Consider the following 23,726-nt stretch of genomic DNA (forward strand, 5'->3'; position numbering starts at 1 on the left):
GAGCGGCAGGTCTGTATCTTTTTCTTTTTTTTTTACACAACGTTATTAAACTTTGAAAGTCGTTCTGGTGTTAAATGAACTGAAAAAGTCTGGAACGTCGGGAAAATCAAACCAAGATGCAAAACAAACTCAGCTGTTCTCCGGCCCCAAACAAAAAAGACCAACTGGCAGAGTACCTCCTCTGTCAGAGACACAAAGCAGAGAAACATCCTGAACCAGAACATAGTCAGTGACCACAGTCTAGCCAGTGAAACATACAGACAGAGGAAAAGCTGCCCCCCATACAGCAGTGCCTGTGTGCTCTCATAGTGAGACGGGGCAGATGGACACAGAGTTGCACTTTAACTTACAATAAAAAAGAAAAACGCACAAACAGCAGACAAAACAACCTGAACAAGTAACATCAGTCATGTCGACATCTGACACGTTTGTCGAGCACAAGCTCGCAGTGGTCTTGAGCGAGGACGCCAGCGCCTGTCGCTGCAGGTTTGTAACTGAAAGCCACAACCAGAGGGAGAGAGGGTGAGACAGCTCCACATTAAAACCTAAATCCGGGTAGCAGAGCGGTCTATTCTGTTGCCCACCAACATGGGGATCGCCGGTTTGAATCCCCGTGTTGCCTCCGGCTTGGTCGGGCGTGCCTACAGACACAATTGGCTGTGTCTGCGGGAGGGAAGCTGGATGTGGGTATGTGTCCTGCTCCCTGCACTAGCGCCTCCTCTGGTCGGTCGGGGCGTCTGTTTGGGGGGAGGGGGAACTGGGGGGAATAGCGTGATCGTCCCACGCGTTACGTCCCCCTGGTGAAACTCCTCACTGTCAGGTGAAAAGAAGTGGCTGGCGACTCCACATGTATCAAAGGAGGCATGTGGTAGTCTGCAGCCCTCCCCGGACCGGCAGAGGGGGTGGAGCAGCGACCGGGATGGCTCGGAAGAGTGGGGTGATTGGCCGGATACAATTGGGGAGAGAGAAAAAAAAAGGGGGCGGGGGCAAAAAAAAAGGGGGGCGCAAAAAAAACAACTCTATAACAACTTCAGCATTTTGTACCTATATTTTTTCATCACACACACACAAAAAACAAAACAGACACACTGAACTTCAAACCACCTTTTCTAGAATTTCTGATCTATGTTAATATTACTGTCAGTGTTATTATTACTATTATTATTACTACCACTGCTGTTATTATCTGTTTATTGCCGTTTTAATTTCAGCAGCTAGTCTTTCCGTCAGTGTTTGGTAGTCACTGGGAGAGGCTCCAGCATCCCCGCCACCCTGGCAGCAGGATAAGCGGTTTGGGTCATGGATGGATGGATGGATGTTCATGTACTGTAACACTTGTGTGGACTGTGCTTTGGCAAAACAAATGCAACTTTTTGCCGTGCCAATAAAGCAAATTGGATTGAAGCTGCACTAAATTGCGACAATGCACACACTCACTCACCCCACGCCCCAGCTAACTGCCCCCGGCTGGCAGCCTAATTGTCAATTTGGAAACGCTGACCTGCACATTCATCACACACTGCTGTAACATGGAGTCTCCCGAAAAGTCCCTCTTCGCTGGCCACGATTCCCACGACTTCCCCGTCCCCCAAACAAGACTCCATCAGTATTACATCACTGCCCAGGTGTCTTTAACTTGACCTCTGACCTTCAAGGCCGACTACTGGTTGGACAGAGAGACTGGAGAGTTTGTGGGTGGTTTATAAAACGGTTATACAACTTTTTTTTAACATACATTTTTGAGCTGAAAAAAATGTCAGTACGGCTCTGGAGTGATAAAACTGGTTGCCCTGGTGATAAAAAAAAAAAACAGGACCGCTTCCTGCAGCCGCTATGAGGGAGAAAATATGCCTTTTCTTACTTTCAGGGGACAACGCACATTACGATCAACCCCTTGATGTGGGGGCATCAGAGATGGTGACACCCAGGTGACACATGTGAGGTGCGGTGCTAAACACCGATAAAATATGAGGCGAGTAGAACGGCAACACAGCTGTTAGCAACCAAACTCCCTGGGTAGACCTGTGGGAAGCCGGGACGAGATGTTCCTCTACAACACTGACACCTTCAGTCTAACCCAAACCTCCATCACTGTCCTCTACATCTACACCCCTTTAGATCCTGTATACATGGACACCACCATCACCGTCCTCTACATCTACACCCCTTTAGATCCTTTATACATGGACACCTCCATCAATGTCCTCTGCATCTACACCCCTTTAGATCCTTCATACGTGGACACCACCATCACTGTCCTCTACAGCTACACCCCTTTATATCCTTTATACATGGACACCTCCATCATTGTCCTCTGCATCTACACCCCTTTATACATGGACACCTCCACTACATCTACATCCCTTTATAACCTTTATACATGGACACCTCCACCACTGTCCTCTACAGCTACACCCTTTTATATCCTTTATACATGGACACCTCCATCACTGTCCTCTACATCTACACCCCTTGAGATCTTTCATACATGGACACCTCCATCACTGTCCTCTACATCTACACCCCTTTAGATCCTTCATACATGGACTCTTCCGTCACTGTCCTCTACATCTACACCTTTTTATATCCTTTATACATGGACACCTCCATCACTGTCCTCTACATCTACACCCCTTTATACATGGACACCTCCATCACTGTCCTCTATATCTAAACCCCTTTATATCCTGTATACATGAACACCTCCATCACTGTCCTCTACATCTACACCCCTTTATATCCTTTACTACACCCCCTTTTTAAGCTGAAAAACAAGTGCTTGCATACTTTCAGCATTCAGTGTAAATGCTCAAGTCTTATATTGTGAATTGTGGATGTACAAGTCTCATTTCCTCAGTACACCACTGAAGCAACATGCAAGACTGACATGACCCTTCACTCACCAGTAACCCAAGAGTACAAAAGCATTAAAGAGAAAATGCTTGTGAAAAAAATTATTGTGATGCTAAACTGAAGAAAACAAGCAAGCATGCGAGACTCCCCCTGTGTGGGATAAATTAGAGATGGTACTACAAAATACATGCTACACTGGATGCTTGAGATAGAGTACTGCTGACTTAAAGCCGCAAAGAATCCTGCAGTCTCTCTCATAACAAGATGAGTCAGACCTCTGACATGTCTGCTGAAGAAACAGGTTGGCTGAGTCCAAATGTCCGGATTTCACCCAATTGCAGACTCACAGACTTTGCGGGTCCGTTCCCGTGAAGACTGCGAGTGCTGAGGGCTGTCCAAATCCACAATTCATCCAATCAACAAAGAATCGGGAACACTTTATTGGTCATTTTATTTCATGTACATGAAATGAAATACCGTTTCCCCAAGCCCACAGGAGTGCAACACAAAGAAAAAACACATGCAAAAACTACTAGAACACATATATCCAAATTAAAACAAATCACAGTCCAAGGGAACGAAAGCTAGGCAGGATGACTGTTCAAACTGCTGGTCTGCATGGGCTAGCAGTTAGCTTAGCCTGCCCTGCCTTCGCATCCTGTCAGACCGCCCTCGGTGTTTCCTTTTCAGGCGCAGCTCCAGGCAGGGGCCGTGTTCTTAGGGCCCACCGGACACAGCAGACCAAGCTCTCCCAGCCGATCCAGCGTGATCCAGTGCCAGCTCTCCCAGCCAGACACCCTTGACACACCTCCCCGCACTCCATATGATGACATCAAAAACACCACAGTCAATGCCAGGTGAGGCCGCCGCCAAACCACCCTTGGTGTTATTGGAACTGCCAGTCTGCGTGGGCTAGCAGTTAGCTTAGCCTGCCCCACTTCCGTGTCCTGTTAGACTGCCCTCGGGTGCAGCTCCGGGCAAGGCCGTGGTACCGGGGCCAACAGGACGCAGCAGACCAAGCTCTCCTATCCGATCCAGCACCAGCTCTCTCACTAAAAACACAGTCAAGGCCGGGCGAGGCTGCTGCCAGACCGCCCTCGGTGTAATCAGAACTGCTGGTCTGCATGGGCTAGCAGTTAGCTTAGCCTGCCCCGCTTCCGCGTCCTGTCAGACTGCTCTCGGTGTTTCCTCTTCAGGCACAGCTCTAGGCAGGGCTGTGGTCCCTGCGCCCACAGGATGCAGCAGACCAAGCTCTCCCAGCCATCAAATGAAGACAAACTTAGACGCAGACGTGGACAAAGACACTGCATGGACAGTACTGGGTGAGGCCGCTGCAAATGTGAATTCGCGTCACCATCTTTCCAAACTGGAAGCAGGAAGGGGCCTCAAGTGGACTTTCTGCAGACTTCCAGAGTCCACTTGGGGTGCAGACTTCACCGGACTTAACTGATTTAATTACCCACAAAGTAACACCAGCTCCACCTTGATAAACACTGTTAACACTGTTTACTGTTACATTGCTTTTCGTTGGCTTCGTTCTCCTCACTACATGTTGTAGTTATTTGTATGTATTTGCCTTGTGTGTTCTATGGAGTGTTTGTGTGTTTAAATGTTGACGCTGCTACACAACAATTGCCCCTCTGGGGACAAATAAAACCTTCTTGACTTGTCTTGACATGACAATTCCATGTAATACGGACATGATGTTGTGACAATTGTCGACTAAAAAAGCAAAACAAACTTATTATGTTTGTGAAAAACAATAAAAACAAATACTGTATCGAAACTTTGAGTCACGTAGGCCAGAAATAATATTCAAGCACATCATGATACAGAAATATGTAGATGCATAGGCTATAGAGGTAATCAAAATGTATTTTATTGTTGCAGCCTACCCTATAAAAGCCGTGCATGACTTTGCAGCACATATTTCATAATGCTTATCACAAGAACATTAAATATCCATTTCGGTAGAATTACATCTTGTTCTGTTGTGGAATATTGTGGATTCTTCCCAGAAAAATTCTCAATGAAATGAAGCTACATGGTCTTGTGTTGAGTGAGCAAGCCAAAAAGAAATGGGAGAACCTAAGGAGATACAGGCTAAAACAACCCTTGGCCTCTGGTATTGTGTACAACAATCACATGGGCGAGTGCTGCAGCGATCACCGTGTACATAATTGTCGTCTGTCAAACATTTCCACAGCAGTGAGTGAAACAGACTCAAGGCTGTGCAGTCTTGCACCCTCGCAGACTTGACGTGATGACAGTGAACACGTCACAGTGCGTACAACTGAAGTCCGCAAGTCCAGAGGGTGGACATTCGGACTCAGCCTCTGACTGCAGCGATTGGGCTCATGCAGTAATGAGGAACAGCAGAGCAAGGTTCAGCTGGCTGGCTTGAAGACATTAACACCAGAATAATGACAGCCTTAATCGGCTCCTGAAAAGAGTAAACTCTTGATCCAAAAATTAATTTTGATGATGATAATCTGCAAGAATGTAAAAACACCTTAAGAAAAAATCTAAAATGATCGAAAAGCATTGAAATGTTGAAGCATTAAACAGAATCCCGTCTTTATTAGTAATTTATTTATTTTTTCCTTTTTGAAATGTTCCCCTTTTTCTCCCCAATTGTACCCGGCCAATTACCCCACTCTTCCGAGCCGTCCCGGCCGCTGCTCCACCCCCTCTGCCGATCCAGGGAGGGCTGCAGACTACAAATGTTCCCCTTTTTCTCCCCAGTTGTGCCCGGCCAGTTACCCCACTCTTCCGAGCCATCCCGGCCGCTGCTCCACCCCCTCTGCCGATCCAGGGAGGGCTGCAGACTACCACATGCCTTCTCCGATACATGTGGAGTCACCAGCCGCTTCTTTTCACTTCACAGTGAGGAGTTTCACCAGGGGGACGTAGCGCATGGGAGGATCACACTATCCCCCCCAGCCCCCCCCCCCCGAACAGGCGCCCCGACCAACCAGAGGAGGCGCTAGTGTAGCGACCAGAACACACACACACACATACACACATCCGGCTTCCCACTTGCAGACACAGCCAATTATGTCTGTAGGGATGCCCGACCAAGCCGGAGGTAACATGGGGATTCAAACCAGTGATCCCCATGTTTGTGATATTGGGCTATGCAAATAAAATTGACTTGACTTGGTAGGCAACGGAATAGACCGCTACGCCATGCGGACGCCCCAGATGGTGTCATCATTAGTGGGGTAATAATGAAATACATAGTAGAAGAACAGACATCAATATATAGAATAAGGTACATCTCTTGTGGAATGTCAGAAGACTGAGCAATATGTCGACTGCTGACCAGCAAATTCTAGAAAAATTCAAACTTCCACTGAAATAGCAGTAGAATCATTAACAAAGGTTGGACATCCTTAATGTAGAAGTAGCTAGCCTATTTATGCAACAGGGCTGCACAAAACTGATCATTTGCCTTAGGCTAATGCCCAAGTCCCTGTCCATGTAGTCCCAATAGTCTCTATTCAGCTTGCCTTACTAACTGTCAAGAACAGAAACATCTGCCTGGATCCATCACCCCAATAAAAAACCCATTATCTGCCCTCCTGCTCATCCTCCTCCTCAGCCCTCCAAATGAGAGGGATGGTTTTCATTACACACAGAATTCCACTGGGCTTCATCACATAGCTCTCACATTACCGAGAAACAACCACACTTATTCAAATGTAATTAGTTTGTGGTTCCTTGAGGCAGCATGTGTGAGAAAAAAAAAGATCTCCGTCCTTCGTCTTCACTTCTCTGCTCGATGACCAAACTTCCCGTCATACATCTCACTTCTCCAAATCCCCGTCTGGGATGTGATGCATAGTTTCATCAGGAGCTTCTCTGAATATGCCCTGAGTCAAAAGTAGGGGTGGGACGACACTGGATTGAATTCCGAATCGTTCGATACGGCCTTCGCGGTTCGAGACGCTCCCCATCTCATGAGATCGTGTGTTATTAACACTACAATGACCAGGATTTCACTCCTGCCTAACCACCGCTCGTTTTAAACTATATTCTGTCAAGATAAATACCCACTTGAGATGTTAATGCATTACACATGTTATTAGGAAATGACTGACACTAGAATTTACACTTTAATAACTTTAATACTGTAACGAATTCAGGGGGCAGCCGGGAACCGCCGCAGCCAGGACGCAAACCCGGGTCTCCAGCACCACGGGTGACTACATTAAGCAGTTGACTAAAGGGTCCGACCCGTTAGCCAACGGGCTACCGAATTTACACATCCATGATCGTTACAATACTGTTTTTCAAACAATTTAAAATGGCCGCCGACCAATGCCTGTACATACTGCAGCGCCTTGGTGGTAGTCATGGTGCATCTGAAATGGCGTCTGTACCCAGACATGTCGGAAGTAATACCTGAAAAACAAAACTTAAAAAACAAAACATACTGCTAATCTAACAAACATAACAAGGCCTATAAAACGAGAAAGGCAAAAAAAGAACACGTCATTAAACTTTGAAAAACGGTCCAAATGACCACCTTGGTCGTTCTAGTAGTTTTTAAAGTTTTCAAGTAAAGCAACAACACAACAAGAAAAGATGGTACAAAATGTTGTTCGAACTTTTGCACGTGCATTACGTTTGACTAGGTGCCTTGGTAATACCAAAATGTTAGGCCTGATCCTTAAAATAAATGAAAAGTGTAGAACTGCAGTGGTGTTTTGACTCTTGCTTACCAAGACATCCACCGTGTCGTACTGAATCGAAATTGTGAGCCCTGAATCGTGAGACGTATCGAACCGTGAGATTTGTGACTCGTCCCACCACCCCTACTAAAAACATGGTGAGGCAGCTGAAGGTGGCAGAAAAACTCACACATGAGCGTGCGCACACATGCACACGCAGCAGCCTAATCTCTTGTAGACCTGAAGTAAGAGCTGAGGAGGTGTGATGGGTTGGTAAACAAACGGGCGGTGGCTGTGAGGTGGGAGCAGACAGAACCCCTCGCTGTGTTGCTGGGGATTAGAAGAGATTTAACCGCACCAGAGAGCAAAGCAGTACATCACAGGGAGCAAGTTGGGGGAAGCCCCTGAACATACGGCTGCTCTGCTGTACAGCAGCTCAGACTAAACAGGTAAATCACCTACTGACTGCAGGCGGAGGGGGGGGGGGAGCCAGCTGGGTGTTTCTGTTGGAGGCAGTATCATCTTTCACACATCAAAAGGCACTTACAAGTCCAAATATGCAAGAATGTGTTCACGGAGGGGAGGAATTGAGCAGGCATGAGGCCTGTCTGGAAGTATCGTCAACACATCAGCCCTACAATTCAATGTCTGCATTAGAGGTCAATATTTTTGAACATAAGGGGAAAAAAAACGAATTTCTGATAAAGTGTTATTTCTTGTGGGGTATCCGGGTAGCACAGCGGTCTATTCCATTGCCTACTAACACGGGGATCGTCGGGTCGAATCCCCGTTACCTCCGGCTTGGTCCGGTGTGTGTGTGTGTGTGTGTGTGTGTGTGTGTGTGTGTGTTCTGGTCGCTGCACCAGCGCCTCCTCTGGTCGGTCAGGGCGCCTGTTCAGGGGGGAGGGGGAACCGGGGGAATAGCGTGATCCTCCCACGCGCTACGTTCCACTGGTGAAACTCCTCACTGTCAGGTGAAAAGAAGCGGCTGGCGACTCCACATGTATCGGAGGAGGCACGTAGTAGTCTGCAGCCCCCCCCCCCCCCGATTAACAGTGGGGGCGGAGCAGTGATTGAGACGGGTCGGAAGAGTGGGGTATGTCCAAGCAAAATGGGGGGGGGGGGGGGATAAAAAAAGTTATTTGTCGTAAAAGCATCTTTGTTGTAGTGTGAATACCACCCTTTGACTGTTTTGATGTTTGCATGCTGAGAGCAGCAACAAACGGGATTCTTGCACACAGGCTCGATGCAGGATCAGCCATTAAAATCTAAACCTTCACCTTTATCGTGCCCTATTTAATTAACACCAGCTTACAGTCTCATCGTGTGCTGTGGCCAAGTCTCCCAGGTGGTTTAAAGCAGTGTGGTCGACTGACTCACAGTAGTTACAGGCAGCTAAATACCCTGGCACATGAGGGAAGCCAGCCAGCCAAAAACCTGATGGCCCACGCCGGAGCCATCTGCCTGACACCTTGGACAAGTATGCTGGTCGAATTTAACAACACTGGTCTGAACAAGCCTTTGTAAACACAGCTTCCAGACTAGTTTCCATGCATTCTTACCTACAGCCTCTTTAGAGCGCTGACGAATCTGACCGGGGATGTTCACCGTGTGGGTAGATTTTAGGCCCAACCCATAATAATAACAATAATAATGTTTATGATAATAATAATCAGTGAGTGGACAGTTGTGTGCTGGCTGTCATAATGTCATAAGAAGACATCAGTCTTACGGGGGAGTGAAAGAAGTGAGCTACTGGCGTAAGGCAGAGCAGCTCAAGTGAATGCTGATAAGAGTGGCATGTTTTATCACTCGCTCCATCACCACAGGAAGCTCTTTGTTTGGAGCTGCATGCAGCAAGCACACCCATCCCCATCCCCAACGCCAGGAGCCAAACTCTTCCCAGGCTGTTTACTACTTCCATACAGGCCGATGCCCGGCACTGGCACTTGAAAAGAGCTGAATGAGGTCCACTGTCATCGAGAGGCAAAGCAAAGGTCAGACAGTACCAGCACCGGGCACGGCCGGTAAATCAATTTAGATGGCTCTTAGCCAACACAATTACACATTTTTGGTAATCTTGCACACTTGAAAGGTTCAGTCATTCCAGAACTCATTAGACCAGTGATCAACAGATGAGTTCTCAGAACATTCAGAACCTGAAGCGGTCTCGCCAACACCCAATAAGATTAGTGAGACATGGCCTGGAGAATACCTTCGTACATCAGACCATGCAGTAATCAGCTATGCAAAACACCAGCCCCCACCAAGAAAGCAAGCAATCCTAAGCACAACTCACAGTTTACCAGTGATAGCAGTTTTTAATCATTTACATTAACAGCACTATGTTGTGGTGATGTAATGTTTAAAACCACTGAGCCGCAGAAGGGACAAGGTCGTACGTTGTCACCATCCACAGCTGCTGAGTCACGTAACCCTGCTACCAAACACTACACAGAAGCACAGAAACAGAAATACTATGTTTACACTCCCTCCTCAGTTCATTCTGCACACACACACACACACACACACACACACACACACACACACGCACAGGGTTTCCCTCCAAAGCATAACTGTACATAGCACCCACATCCTCATGATAATAAAATCAAAATCAAAATCACAAATCGTCTCAGCCTTTCAGTTGGTAGCAATAGCTTTTATAAGATCATTTCATTTAATCTAATCATTTCATAAATAAATAAATATTTATATGTATAATAAATTATTATATTATAATTATATTATTATACATTTACATATAATATACTGCATATAATTTATATATTATACATTAAATATAAATTCATAAAGTAAATATAAAATTTATTAAATTAAATATTGTGTATTATACAGTACATAATATATCATATATATATAATTATATTATATTATAATTATTACTTCTATTAAGATTTATAATATATATTTATTTAAATAAATAAATGATCTAATAATTTCAGCTACTCTGTATTAATTCGGGCAGGAGCAGAGGAGACCCACACACTCATTCTCTTCCAGTATGAGTCAATAAAATGATCTGGTTTCTATTCCCCACTTGATCCATACATGCTTACACCTCAACACTGTCTGCATCATACAACCACATCTGGCTAATCGTCACTACCCATCTCGTTTCTTTCCTACATACAGTGTGACACCCCAGCCTGCCTAGTCAGCAGGGTGATGGTGTGGTCCACTGAGGGCTCGGAGGGAAGGGCATCACGCTCTCAGACTGAGAACCCACACCAATACTGAGAGTCCAGTTTATTCCCACAGCCGGCCTTTAAATGACTTATGAAGGCCTGAGGAGCGTAAAGGGTGGGAGTCAGTTGTAAACCATTGGGACCCCCACCCTTGATACACCTCATTGCCAGCAATTGCAAAAAGATGTATCTTTGTTACTTTTATTTTGATTCAAAGTTTTCATGCCACCTACAAAACCACTAAAGCCATATAAGTGGCTTGTCCTCTACATAGAAATTTGCATCTGATAAAATGTTGTAGAGCCCTTATCGGGGGATAAATAAAAGCAACAGGGAGCTCCTTTCAGGGTCGTATCTTCCATTAATGGAGTCATGCTCTTCCCTTAATCTCTCTGAGCCAGCAGAGCAGAAGTTCAGCCTCAGGTCAGGTGCAATTTGTTAGCTGTGGTCCATAAACTGAGCAGAGTCTGCTGCTGCTGCTGCCTGGGAATATTAGCTGTAAAGGATGAGGCTTAGTGACGCTCCAGGCAAAGTGTCAAGCAGAGCTCAAGACACGTCTCACGAGCCTTTCCTCCACATTAAGAGAAAGCCGACCCTAGTTGCAGTTAAATCACTCCCCTCCTCCAGTGACATCCTTCAACAGAATTTGTCCCCTTTGCTGTTATGAACTTGGACATCCCAGCTTTAGAAAACATGAGCACTGAACGCCCACATAGTCAGCAAACACAGAAACAACCCTCTAAAACCATCACTAATCAGACAAAACCTGGACTGGACTGAAATGGACTTTGTGGAAGCTGTGGGTGTTGTGTCTGACATTCAAATTTCTTTCATTTGACTTAAGCACCAACAGGTATAAGGTAGACCGTGTGTCCCTTTACTGTTGTTTAGTTCCTTTGTCCCTCAAATGAGGAAACTATAGGACTTGGCTTTTAATGAAATGATCTGGAGCAGTGGTTCTCAACTGGGTCCTCAGGTACCACAGGTCTTGCTAGTTTTCTATTCTGCCAGTTAGTTAACCAGTGCCTTCAGGATTTTGCGATGTCGCAATCGCAACAGTTAACGTAAATTCAGCCCATCCCAGTGAATTCTGCGCGACCTTGCAGTTTTGTCCAATCACCGCAACCTTTCCGCAAATTTGACCAATCGTCGTAGTTTCCCGTGAGTTTCAGCAATCATAGCAATCCCCGGCACAACCCATTGAGCCATATGTCACCAAACTCGTTTCCTTGTTTCTGGTTGTGAAGGTGCAGACATGTGGGCCACGAACATCTCACATTTACCAACTAAATTACTGCCAAAGACCGTGCAGGCAATTCCCTGACGTTCTGCACGAAAGCGGGGGTAAACTGCACCACATGCAACGTTGTGGTGGAACACAAACGAAAGTCATCGATTGACAAGCACTTTCTACCGCAAAACACACCCGGAGAATGGCTGAAACGCGTGGACAACAGACAAGACAAACCGTGACAGAGTCCGTTGCGTCCAGATCTACTGCAAGCGTGGAAAGAATCAAGGCGAGTTAGATTCAGTGTGCATGGTTAGCGGTGAGGTTATGTGCCCTTTAACTTTTAAGCCTGTTTGCTGCTTTGTGGAAGACCCCCAAGGTGTACTTCTTCATCTACAAATAAAGCATATTTTGTTAAAATTTGTGTACACTGAGCCTTTTTTGGTAAGGTTACTTATAACACTCAGAGAAGTGCGGTTTTATTCACACTGGAACAAGTTGCCTTCGACTTTTAATGGATTTTACAAAAAAAAAAATTGCAACTATTATTGCAATTATCACTTTCTCCCACAATTTCACCGCAAAAAAACAAAAACAAAACGGCTAAAAACATCGCAAGATGCATTGATATTTTTTAGAAAAGCTGCTGCGAAATCAAGCATTTTAGGCTGCAACAACCCCAAAAAAGCCCGCAAAATCCTGGAGGGACTGGTTACGTATATTCACCATTGTTCCAGGTCTAAAACCTCCCTGACTGGAGGCTGGAACAACTGGAGAATGTGGCGAAATACCCGGCAGAATAAAAAACCATCAGTACTGAAGGTACTAGGAACTGGATTGAAAACCACTCATCTAGATGTATAGGCTATAGCTGCAAGAGCAACCTTATAGTTATGGTATGCAGACAGTATATGAAAGTGAGCGACTATTCTAATACAAGACAGACGTGACCACCAACATCATTCAAATGTAGTCTGAAGTTACAGTACTGTATCCGTTGGCAACCATTCTGCTTGTTAAAGGAGATGAACCGGTTTTATTGTCTCACACATGGGTGGCACCAGCTACCAGAAACCGCCTCACAAAACAAGATGTCATACAATAACTATTTTATTGACTTGTGTCATGCTGCAAGACTTGGAGAAGCAAAGAGGGCACACCTGAGTGACAGCGCCCCCAGGCACCAACAGCTCATCTGATCAGTATCATAGTGAAGGTAACTAAGTGTAGCCAAATTACACAGATAAGCTCATAACCATTGTGCATCCGGGCAAACAATGGGTAAGATTTAGCAGGGGAAAATAAATCTTAGGGATCAGTTGTCAGTTCCAGTGTTTCCCAACTCAGGTACCCCCTGCCCTGCAGACTTTCACTGCAACCCTGCACAGGCAGTTCTGCTTGTAGTTTCTCAATCAATTAGTACTTCATCATGCTCGATCTGGCACGCCTGGCAGAAGTAAGTGTTACAATAGGATTGGCTGAGTAAGTACAAGCAGGCCTACTAATGTAGATTTACAAAGAAAATCTGCAGGGCAGGGGGTCTTTGAGGACTGGGTTGGGAAACCCTGCTCTATTCCACCCCACCTGCTACGCTGAAAGAGGTCGTCGTTTCTCCTATTTAGATGAAAAAAAAGCCATTTCCTGACAAGAGGAAGACATTACTGATCGTGTAGAAATACACTAAAAAAGGAGGCTAAAAATGTGTTTGGGAGAGTGCTGGAGCAAGTGAAGCCTTTTACCTGTACAGTCTTTTTGATTCTGTGGGAGGGACCAGGGTATTCAGGGGAGTACAAGTCAGTCAGGAAGAGAGAGTTGATCAGCGTCGACTTCCCAAGCCCAGATTCCCCTGAAATATGAGGGAGAGAGAGAGGGAGAGAGAGAGGGAGAGAGAGAGAGAGAGAGAGAGAGAGAGAGAGAGAGAGAGAGAGAGAGAGAGAGAGAGAGAGAGAGAGAGAGAGAGAGAGAGAGAGAGAGAGAGAGAGAGAGAGAGAGAGAGAGAGAGAAAAGATAGAAGGGGGGAGAGAAAAGGGCATTCATTTCAAAGGATGCATTTTAGATCAGTTTTCTCAACTCCATTTCCACACTTAACGGCACGTCGACACGGCAGTCTGCAGACCTGTGTCAGACCTGTATCAGATCTGTGTCAGACCTGTATCAGATCAGATACCAAACTACTCCTTCGCCATTTAGAATTCTCTGCATGTTTCAAGTTCCAAACTTTGCTATCAGGAAGTTCTTCCCCTTGACATCCTTTTTTTTAAACAGACAAGCTTTGACATGAGCGGAAGAGAGAGACAGCGATGATGAAATTTCTGTCCTAAATTCTTTTCCTGTCTGCTTTTCAGGAATCGAATTGGAGGTCAGCAGGAAGGAAAGGAAGACTCTGGACTAACGCTGTTATCATTATCTTTTCACTTAACAAAGGAGCACGAGCAAACAATGACGGCACATGTGCTGGTCATCTCTCGGGCACTGTACTCTAGATTTTTCCAGCACATCATTGTGTGGGACACCAGAACTGATGGGGTGTCGGTGCGGATCATCACAATTTGAATTTAACAAGAGACAGAGCTTCAGACTGCCAGAATAGGTTAAGCTCTAACGTCTTTTCTTTTCTATGAGACAGTCCACTGCTCATGGCTACGCCTGTAGCCCTTACTTGTACCCAAATCCAGGGATGAGGCACTTTGGACCGGCCTCTGACGCTCGCTGTTGGAATCGGGAACACTTTATTTGTCATTTCACTTCATGCACTTGTTGCGCACATGAAATGAAACGAAATGCTATTTCCCCCAGCCCACAGCAGTACAACACAAACACAGAAACATCAAGAACTACATCCAAAAACTACGAGAACACACATATCCAAACTAACACACATATCCACACTAAACAAAAAACAAAAAATCACTGTCCAAGGGAACGAATGCCAGGCAGGATGACTGTCGGAACTGCATGGGCTAGCAGTTAGCTTAGCCTGCCCCACTTCCACGTTTTGTCAGACCGCCCTTGGCATTTCCTGCTCGGGCGCAGCTCCAGGCAGGGGCCGTGGTCCCCAGGCCCACTGGATGCAGCAAACCAAGCTCTCCCAGCCAGACACCCTCGACACATCTACCCCCAACTCCTCATGATGACACTAAAACACCACAGTCAACGCCAGGTGAGGCCGTCGCCAGACCGTCCTTGGTGTTATCGGAACTGCCGGTCTGCATGGGCTAGCAGTTAGCTTAGCCTGCCCCGCTCTCCCAGCCAATCCCGCACCAGCTCTCCCAGCCATCGAACGAAGACAAAACTTAGACGCAGATGTGGACAAAGACATGGACGGTACTGGGTGAGGCCGCCACAAATGTGAATTCATGCCGCCATTTTCCGACACCGGCACTGGGTGAGGCCACTGCAAACGCGAATTCGCGCAGCCATCTTCCCACATCAGAAGCGACTGTTGGTTGCTGATGTTCGCCAGCAGCGATCTGACAACATCAACAGTGTGCCTGGCAAGGTCAGGGAGCAAGGCCTAATGACATGAGGACCCTCCGAACAAAGTCAGACGTGTATGAGAAGAGGCTGGCACTCGCCTGGCATATTATGGGGACACTTAGTCGCCCCTGACCTTTATAAGTGGCTCTGTCCAACATCGTCATATGAGCGTGAGCGAGTGAGCAAGCGAGAGAGAGACAGAGACAGAGAGAGAGAGAGAGATGGAGGAGGAGGGAGATGAGAAGGAGAGGAAGAGTCAGAAGGATGAGCCCGGGTAAGAAAATATCATTCGCTCGGCTCACTTCATCAAAATCTTTTTTTTTTCCCCCACAAAGCCAGAGCCACAGTGATCTTGCAATTCTGACAAAAATGCTTCAGTGGTCATATGAAGAAATATGTGCGCCCTCATATTTTTCCATGGCCGAACGGGTATGGAGCGCCTTCACTGAAGGCTAGCAAATAATGGGATCGTGGTCTTGTGCAAACAGTGAATGAAATATATGCATCTTAGAAACGTCCGCTTGAATTAGGGAAACAAAAAGCTGAAAAGATTTGCATGTGTAAACACACAATTTGATCAACTGCTTGCATATTCTCAACGGAGCTGACCTCGGTCCAGCTACACCCGGTGATTGGAGAGGAGGCGCTGTGGCTGTACAAGAGCCAGAGCACTGCTCATCTTAACATCTAAATTGGTGCTATCATGAGGGATGTAGTGGTGGAGTGATTAAAAACACACACACACACACACACACACACACACACACACACACACACACACAAGATGCCAGAGCTGTGGTTGCTCATTTGTCAAAAAAAAAAAAAAGGGGGGGGGCATTCTTGGGAGGAATCATTGTTATAATGTAGTCAGAATGAACTCTGGGTATTTGTAAAGAGATGATAATTAGCACTTGATGATAGCGCAGCATTTACAGTCCACACAGCTCCAGCAGGCCAGACCAGCAGAAAGACAAGCAATCTATGCAAAGCATCAGGTGTGGCTCTTTACCTTAGGTATAGCCTCTGTATTGAGTTGCTGCACCATTCAACAAAAATAAAGTATGTGCATTGCCAATTTCACCCCCCCCCCCCCACCCCATTGCACATGGGTGAATTGAGAATTGAAATAAAAATACCCGGTTTGCCCATCACTTCATATTGAGACAAAAAGATGGCGGTTCTCCTCCAGTGGTGAGCGTCACGGTACCAGGCGTGGGTACTGCACAGGGCCAAACAATGAACTCATTCAATGTCATCTAGCCGGCCGTCCCAAATCTGGCACCAGGGGAGGGCCACTCACGCTGGGCTGAGCCCACCAAAGCCAAGGTCCGTCGACTTGCTTGTTGGCTTTTTCAGCAGCCAGCAAACTTCCTTTAAAGGAAATTTCCAGCAGCTGTGTAAACCATAGGAGCTTATTCAAAAGGAACTTCCCACTGCATGCAAGAGGCTGGTGGAGGGGAATCAGGAAAAGCTTGGTTTGCAGGGTGAGAACCCCCTCATGTTAATTCATTTGACAGTGCTTTGAATATACCAGGGCAAAGAAAAATACGCCAGTAAAATGAAAAGTGGTCTGTTCATGCGAGAGGGAAAAATTCTGTCGGCCTACATGTACAATGGTACAGTCTGAAGGTAATCATTTTCCCTTCACTGCCTACTGTTATGACGGGGAAACTCCCTTTAAAAGATGCAAAAGACTATAAAAATTTAACAAGCCTTGAGCATGACAAAAGCGTTACGGATAGGTTGGCAAAGACGTCGGTTTCCTTCAAACACAACCTATGGGTGCCGTATCCCAGAGATTTCCTGAAAAGCACTGGAATTTGCATGGGGACATTCTTTCCAAAGGGAAATACACCATGACATCCAAAACTGCATCAACCAGGCCCTGACATAATGAGCAACAGCTGTCCTGGCCAACATCAGGATCAGCGCCTGCCTGAGTGTAAATCATTTTTAAATACTGACTTGGATTAACAAATGGCTCACTTTCACTAGCCCATTACCAGTAAGGCCTGAGAAACTTCTTCCCTTCTGCGGCACATTTCAAACGGCAAGAAGAAATACTGCAGAACATTTTGCAACCTGCCAAAAATGAGGTCCTCCCTGTCTCCAGTGTGAAGCAACCCTCCCCTGCACAACAGAGAACTCACTTAGACAGCACGCATATGCTATCTGACGCCTCATCTCCTCCACCATGACAAGCGCTAGACTTTGCCAATTACCCTGCTATTCTAATTACATGCTGCTCACAAAATTGCCATATAACAGTTATAAACACCTCTTTCCTGAGAGTACACATGGGGGGGAGGGGTGTGTTTAGGGCCTGACCACATGAATGCCGAAGGCTGGAATGCCAAGGCTGTAGACTTTCCTCCCCATGCCCTGGAGGCAGGTAGACACTGGAAGTCAAGGGGGACAGGAAGTGACCTCACACTGGCATTTGGAGTGGCTTCCTGTATAGGTGCCTCTGAGCAGGACCTCTGCAGCACAGAATGAGGGGGCCCGACATGCATGTGAGAGCCTCTCCCAACTGCAGCTCACAGTCCTTGGCTGCATGAATGGAATCAGAGACAACTGCCTCCCACTCACAGTCTCTCTCTGACACACACACACACACACACACACACACACACACACACACACACACACACACACACACACACACACTTACTTAATGGAGAGGTCCCTGTCTGCATTGTTGAATGGAAAACATTTGTTTTAAATATGGTTTCCCAGAGCCTCACATGACATGCAAGTTCTGCAACTCAACTACAACCTATTCATAATAATTTCAGCAGACAGCACTTATTGGGGTGATGTTTGTGTAAGATTCAATATTGCTGGGTACATAAATGTAAACAGATTTCTATACAGTTGGGTCCAAAAGTCTGAGATCACGTCGCAAACCTGTGATATTTTCATGTAAACCTGGAAATTATCATTTGAGGATTTTTTTTCCATATACCGAGGACCAATCTGTGATGCCGGAAGTCGGCACGCCCTGGTCCCCGGGGGCCTTTGCCTGCCGCCCTGCCTGCGTTGCACCCTACCCCAATGCTCATCCCCACGTGTGGTGGGTCCAGAGGTTGGTGGCTCCATGCTATTTTTTCGGGCTGGGCCTGACCGGGCCCCATGGGCCAAGGCCTGGCCACAGACACTTGCCGGCAAGCTCCCTTCCGAGGTCTGGCTCCAGGAGGGGGCCTCGGTTTCCCTTTTCCGGGCGAGGTGCTGTAGCGCTGCTGGTGTTGTTTCAATGGGTTTCCTGTGAATCGCTCTTAGTCTGGCCCCTCCCCTGAGACCAATTTCCCTCGGGAGACCCTACCAGGAGCTATTACCTCCGACAACACAGCTCCCAGGATCACCGGGACATACAAACCCCTCCATCAAGTTAAGGTGGTGATTCGCAGTGATTCTCTCGATTCTCATATATAGATAAATTCATATAGATAAATTCAACTTTATATCCTTGAAAGAGTGGCCATCAAGGATGAGGATGTGCACATCCTTGGTAGGGAGGAAAGCTGCTTTGAACAGGGAGTCAAAGAGGCCATCTATGTGAAGGGGGGGGGGGTAAGAGTACATCTGTCACCATCTTACAATGCTGTGATTGTAACTATTCCCAAATCCTCTGTGAATAGCACACATGGCCATTGAAACTCTAGTTAATGGTCACGCCCATATTCGCATATGAAACTGGTCATTGTTTTTGGTGGTTATGCCACTGTATTGTTTATAAGGGTGGGACACCTGCAGTCACTGTATTGTTTATGAGGGTGGGGACACCTGCAGTCACTGTATTCTTTAGAAGGGTGGGGACACCTGCAGTCACTGTATTGTTTATGAGGGTGGGACACCTACAGTCACTGTATTGTTTATGAGGGTGGGGACACCTGCAGTCGCTGTATTGTTTATAAGGGTGGGACACCTGCAGTCACTGTATTGTTTATGAGGGTGGGGACACCTGCAGTCGCTGTATTGTTTATGAGGGTGGGACACCTGCAGTCACTGTATTGTTTATGAGGGTGGGGACACCTGCAGTCGCTGTATTGTTTATGAGGGTGGGACACCTGCAGTCACTGTATTGTTTATGAGGGTGGGACACCTGCAGTCACTGTATTGTTTATAAGGGTGGGGGTACCTGCAGTCACTGTATTGTTTATGAGGGTGGGGACACCCGCAGTCACTGTATTGTTTATGAGGGTGGGACACCTGCAGTCACTGTATTGTTTAGAAGGGTGGGACACCTGCAGTCCCTGTATTGTTTATGAGGGTGGGACACCTGCAGTCACTGCATTCTTTATGAGGGTGGGACACCTGCAGTCACTGTATTGTTTAGAAGGGTGGGGACACCCGCAGTCACTGTATTGTTTAGAAGGGTGGGGACACCTGCAGTCACTGTATTGTTTAGAAGGGTGGGACACCTGCAGTCACTGCATTCTTTATGAGGGTGGGACACCTGCAGTCGCTGTATTGTTTATAAGGGTGGGGACACCTGCAGTCAGCTGAGACTGAAGAAGTCACTTAGATGATGGTGAAACATTACTGTCAATAAACGTGTCCAGATGAACTGATTCACCTTTCTTGATTTCCTTACCTGGATTATTGAGCGTGCATCAAGACATTCATACGAACTATGACCCTAAAATATTAATATGAACTCTGACTCTGAAACATTAATAGGAACTATGACTTATTATTCCCACAACCCAGGTTAGGATAAGTGGCTTGGATAATGGATGGATGCCTTGTGTTGTGTGTGTTACTTATTTTTACTTGTTAATGTTCATTAAACTTAAACTTAACTTAAACTCCTTAATAGATGATCCTTCTTGCAGTTACATGTGAACACCACTTAATTTATTCATTTAAATGAGTTACACTTTAGTGTTGAAACAGATAAAGTAATATTTCTGCATACAGTTAGTGTTACTGCTATGACTGCACACTAATATAATACTGACTGAGAATCAGGTACGAGACAAAGATGACATGCTAAATAGTAATAATCGCAAAATGCAATAGTAAAAAGCAATTTATTTATATTTTTTGGCTGGTACAAAATCTGTCTGGCCAGTACACTGTTTCATCTATCGGTCACCCTGGCCAGTAAGCAGAAAAGTTCAACTTGGACCTGCTCAGCAGCGCTGTGATAGTGGGACACATGGCATCAGAACTAAGTACAAGTGTCCCAAGTCAGATTGCTATTCTAAGCAAAGAGGGTATTTTTCCAGCATCAAATCACAGCTAGACTGAAGGTTTTTAAGGGGGCAGAATGCTTTGTTGAAACTGGATCAGTATCCAAAGCACGATCAGGCAGACCAAACATGACCGCATCATCAGACCATCAACGCAACAAGCTTTGTTCACTGAGAGATAGAAAAGCAACTTCATTACACATACAGAATTTCCTATGTAAAGAACACAAGACTCCAATCAGCAAAACTACTGTCAAAAGAAGGCTGTCTGGGAGTCTGGGTAGCGAAGCGGTCTATTCTGCTGCCTACCAACACGGGGATCGCCGGTTCCAATCCTCGTGTTACCTCCAGCTTGGTCGGGCGTCCCTACAGACACAATTGGCCGTGTCTGTGGGTGGGAAGCCAGATGTGGGCATGTGTCCTGGTCGCTGCACTAGGGCCTCCTCTGGTCAGTCGGGGTGTCTGTTCGGGGGGAGGGGTAACTGGGGGGGAATAGCGTGATCATCCCACGTGCTACGTCCCACTGGTGAAACTCCTCACTGTCAGGTGAAAAGAAGCGGCTGGCGACTCCACATGTATCAGAGGAGACATGTAGTAGTCTGCAGCCCTCCCGGATCGGCAGAGGGGGTGGAGTAGCGACCAGGACAGCTCGGAAGAGTGGGGTAATTGGCCAAGCACAATTGGGTGGGGAAAAAAAGGGGGGGGGCTAGTGATCTCAAAGGACAAGTAGCAGTCTCTAAAGCACTTCTCAGGAAGGGGAAGAGTGAATGCTTGGCATGGGCTAAGGGCCCAGACACACCCAACCTACTAGTAGTGATGAAGGCCAACTGTTGCGTCACCTCTTGTCGCCTGTTGTCTGGGCCAAAAAGTAGCACTTTAACACACCGCAAAGACTACAGCTGACGGCCGACTAGCATGTATGTTCTGCACTGATTCACTAAACTTAACAGCCAATCAGAGGGATTTCTCTCACTGACGGGCTCCGCCAATTCAACGTGATGAATCGGCCGAAAAGCTGCCGACAGGGGTCCAACTAGTGCCGATGGTGTGGGACACACCGCAAAAACTAGGGTCACAGACGCTCACCGACGGCCTGACATTGCCCAATGGCCAACCTGGTGTGTCAGGGCCTTAAGAAATACCAGCATTTCACAGTGGATCACTTGAAAAAGACCTACTTACTGATGACTCCAAGTTTGAGATTCATGGCAGTCACAGAAGGGTGTATGTGAGGACATAACAGGAGAGAAACTGATACCACAGTGTATCAAACCAACAGTCAAACATGGTGGTGGGAATATTCTAGTCTGGTGGTGCTTTGTCTACTCTGTCTACTTCGTCTACTCTGGAGTTGGACACCTGACTACACCCTGACAAAGGAGAAGTACCACTCCATTATTCCATGGACCCATGGATCATTGTGGAGAAGGAGTCACACTGCAGCAGTGTAATGACCCCAAACACACCTCAAAGCTTTGCAAGAACTACTTGAGCACCAAAGAAGACCAAGGAGTGTTGACTGTCATGGACTTTCCTCAAAAGTCACCTGACCTCAGTGCCACAGAACATTTATGGGGCACTTGGAGACTGAGAAAGCCAAGTGTTCTGCGTCATCACAAGCTTTGGAGCGTTGTCAGGTCATGCTGGGACAACATGGATCATCAGGTTTTGCAAAAACTTGTAGAGTCCATGCCAGCTTGAGTGCATGCTGTCATTAAAGCAAAAGGGGGCATACCAAATACTAAGGTATTCTGAAATTAATGTTTCAAAGCTTCAACTTTTCAATCAAATTGTTAACCTGATAGTATCATTTGTAATGAAAAATGTATTAAATGCAAAAAGAACGCAAAATACAAGCATTTTCCCACGTGGTCTCAGACTATGTGAGACCCACTGTACACAGAAAAGACAGAATGAGATGTAGCCTAGCCTAATCCTAGTCTTTTAGAAGATGTTCACGGATTTAAACAATACTAAGCAACAAATACAAACAGTAATACATCCATCCATTATCCAAACCACTTATCCTGCTCTCAGGGTCGCGGGGATGCTGGAGCCTATCCCAGCAGCCATTGGGCGGCAGGCCGCCAGACCACCACAGGGCCGACACACACACCTAGGGACAATTTAGTACGGCTGATTCACCTGACCTACATGTCTTTGGACTGTGGGACGAAACCCACGCAGACAACATGCAAACTCCACACAGAGGACAACCCCGGACAACCCCCAAGACCGGACTACCCTGAAGCTTGAACCCAGGACCTTCTTGCTGTGAGGCAACCGCGCTAACCACTGCGCCACCATGCCGCCCAGGAAAATAAAGTAAAATAGTAAAATATATTACAAAAGCAGTACTTACCCACAACCATGAGTGTGAATTCAAAGCCTCGCTTCACAGACTTCCTGTACACTTGGTTGGGAAGATTTGCGAAGCCCACATAGCCCTCCAAGTTTTTGTGTTGCTGTGAAGCAAAACGGAACATGACTGATACATTAAAATCAAAGCTGGGCAGCAAAAGCAAATTAATAAAAAGATCTGTGTGTCTATTTTGTGCTCCAACAGCCACCACCGGCCTTTCAAATCGATCCAAAATGGCTAAAGGCTGAACGAGGAGTAGATATTGGTTGCGGTTTGTAAACACAACATTTAAAGTTGGCCCGACCCCCCAGCTCAACGACACCAGAAGGACACGCCCCCTGACCACAGTTGCCAGAACAAATACCAGTGTACAGGCCAACTCCGCATCGCTCTTCATCCCCATCCTCTCCTTCAGTGCTCGCCAGCAGGTGAAAGACAGCCCCAGATTCACTCTCGTTTTGGAAGGAATTTCGTCCGCTTGGCGTTTCGCCTTGCTATTACCTGCGTTTTTTTAGTGCTGTGTCGGCCAGTCGTAAATTCCTCTTGGATGTGTGCTTACGATCTCAATCTGGCACCTGGTTGCTACGTTTTTAGAGAATCCCGCTGCCCAAAGGTTAACACCCAGAAACGTCCCGTACACGGCACAATAAGAAAGGAAGGACAGGTCTCTGTAGATACAGACACCGCCACACACGTCTAGCGGGTCATAAGTGATGACTGAGA

General features: G+C 46.5%; 1 protein-coding gene across 2 annotated transcripts in view; it reads right to left on the reverse strand.

The window, feature by feature from the left end:
• septin7a (septin 7a) overlaps positions 1-23,100 on the reverse strand; it is a 47,380-nt gene extending 24,280 nt beyond the window's left edge. For both annotated transcript variants that reach the window (XM_056298612.1, XM_056298611.1), the window contains exons 1-2: positions 23,004-23,100; positions 13,709-13,815 (exon numbers count right to left, since the gene is read on the reverse strand). In XM_056298612.1, coding sequence (XP_056154587.1) covers positions 13,709-13,815; positions 23,004-23,013 — 117 coding nt within the window. In that variant the 5' untranslated portion in view covers positions 23,014-23,100. The remainder of the gene's footprint in view (positions 1-13,708; positions 13,816-23,003) is intronic.
• Positions 23,101-23,726: the final 626 nt, after the last annotated feature.

The sequence above is a fragment of the Lampris incognitus genome, chromosome 18, assembly GCF_029633865.1.
Source record: "Lampris incognitus isolate fLamInc1 chromosome 18, fLamInc1.hap2, whole genome shotgun sequence".
NCBI lineage: Eukaryota > Metazoa > Chordata > Actinopteri > Lampriformes > Lampridae > Lampris > Lampris incognitus.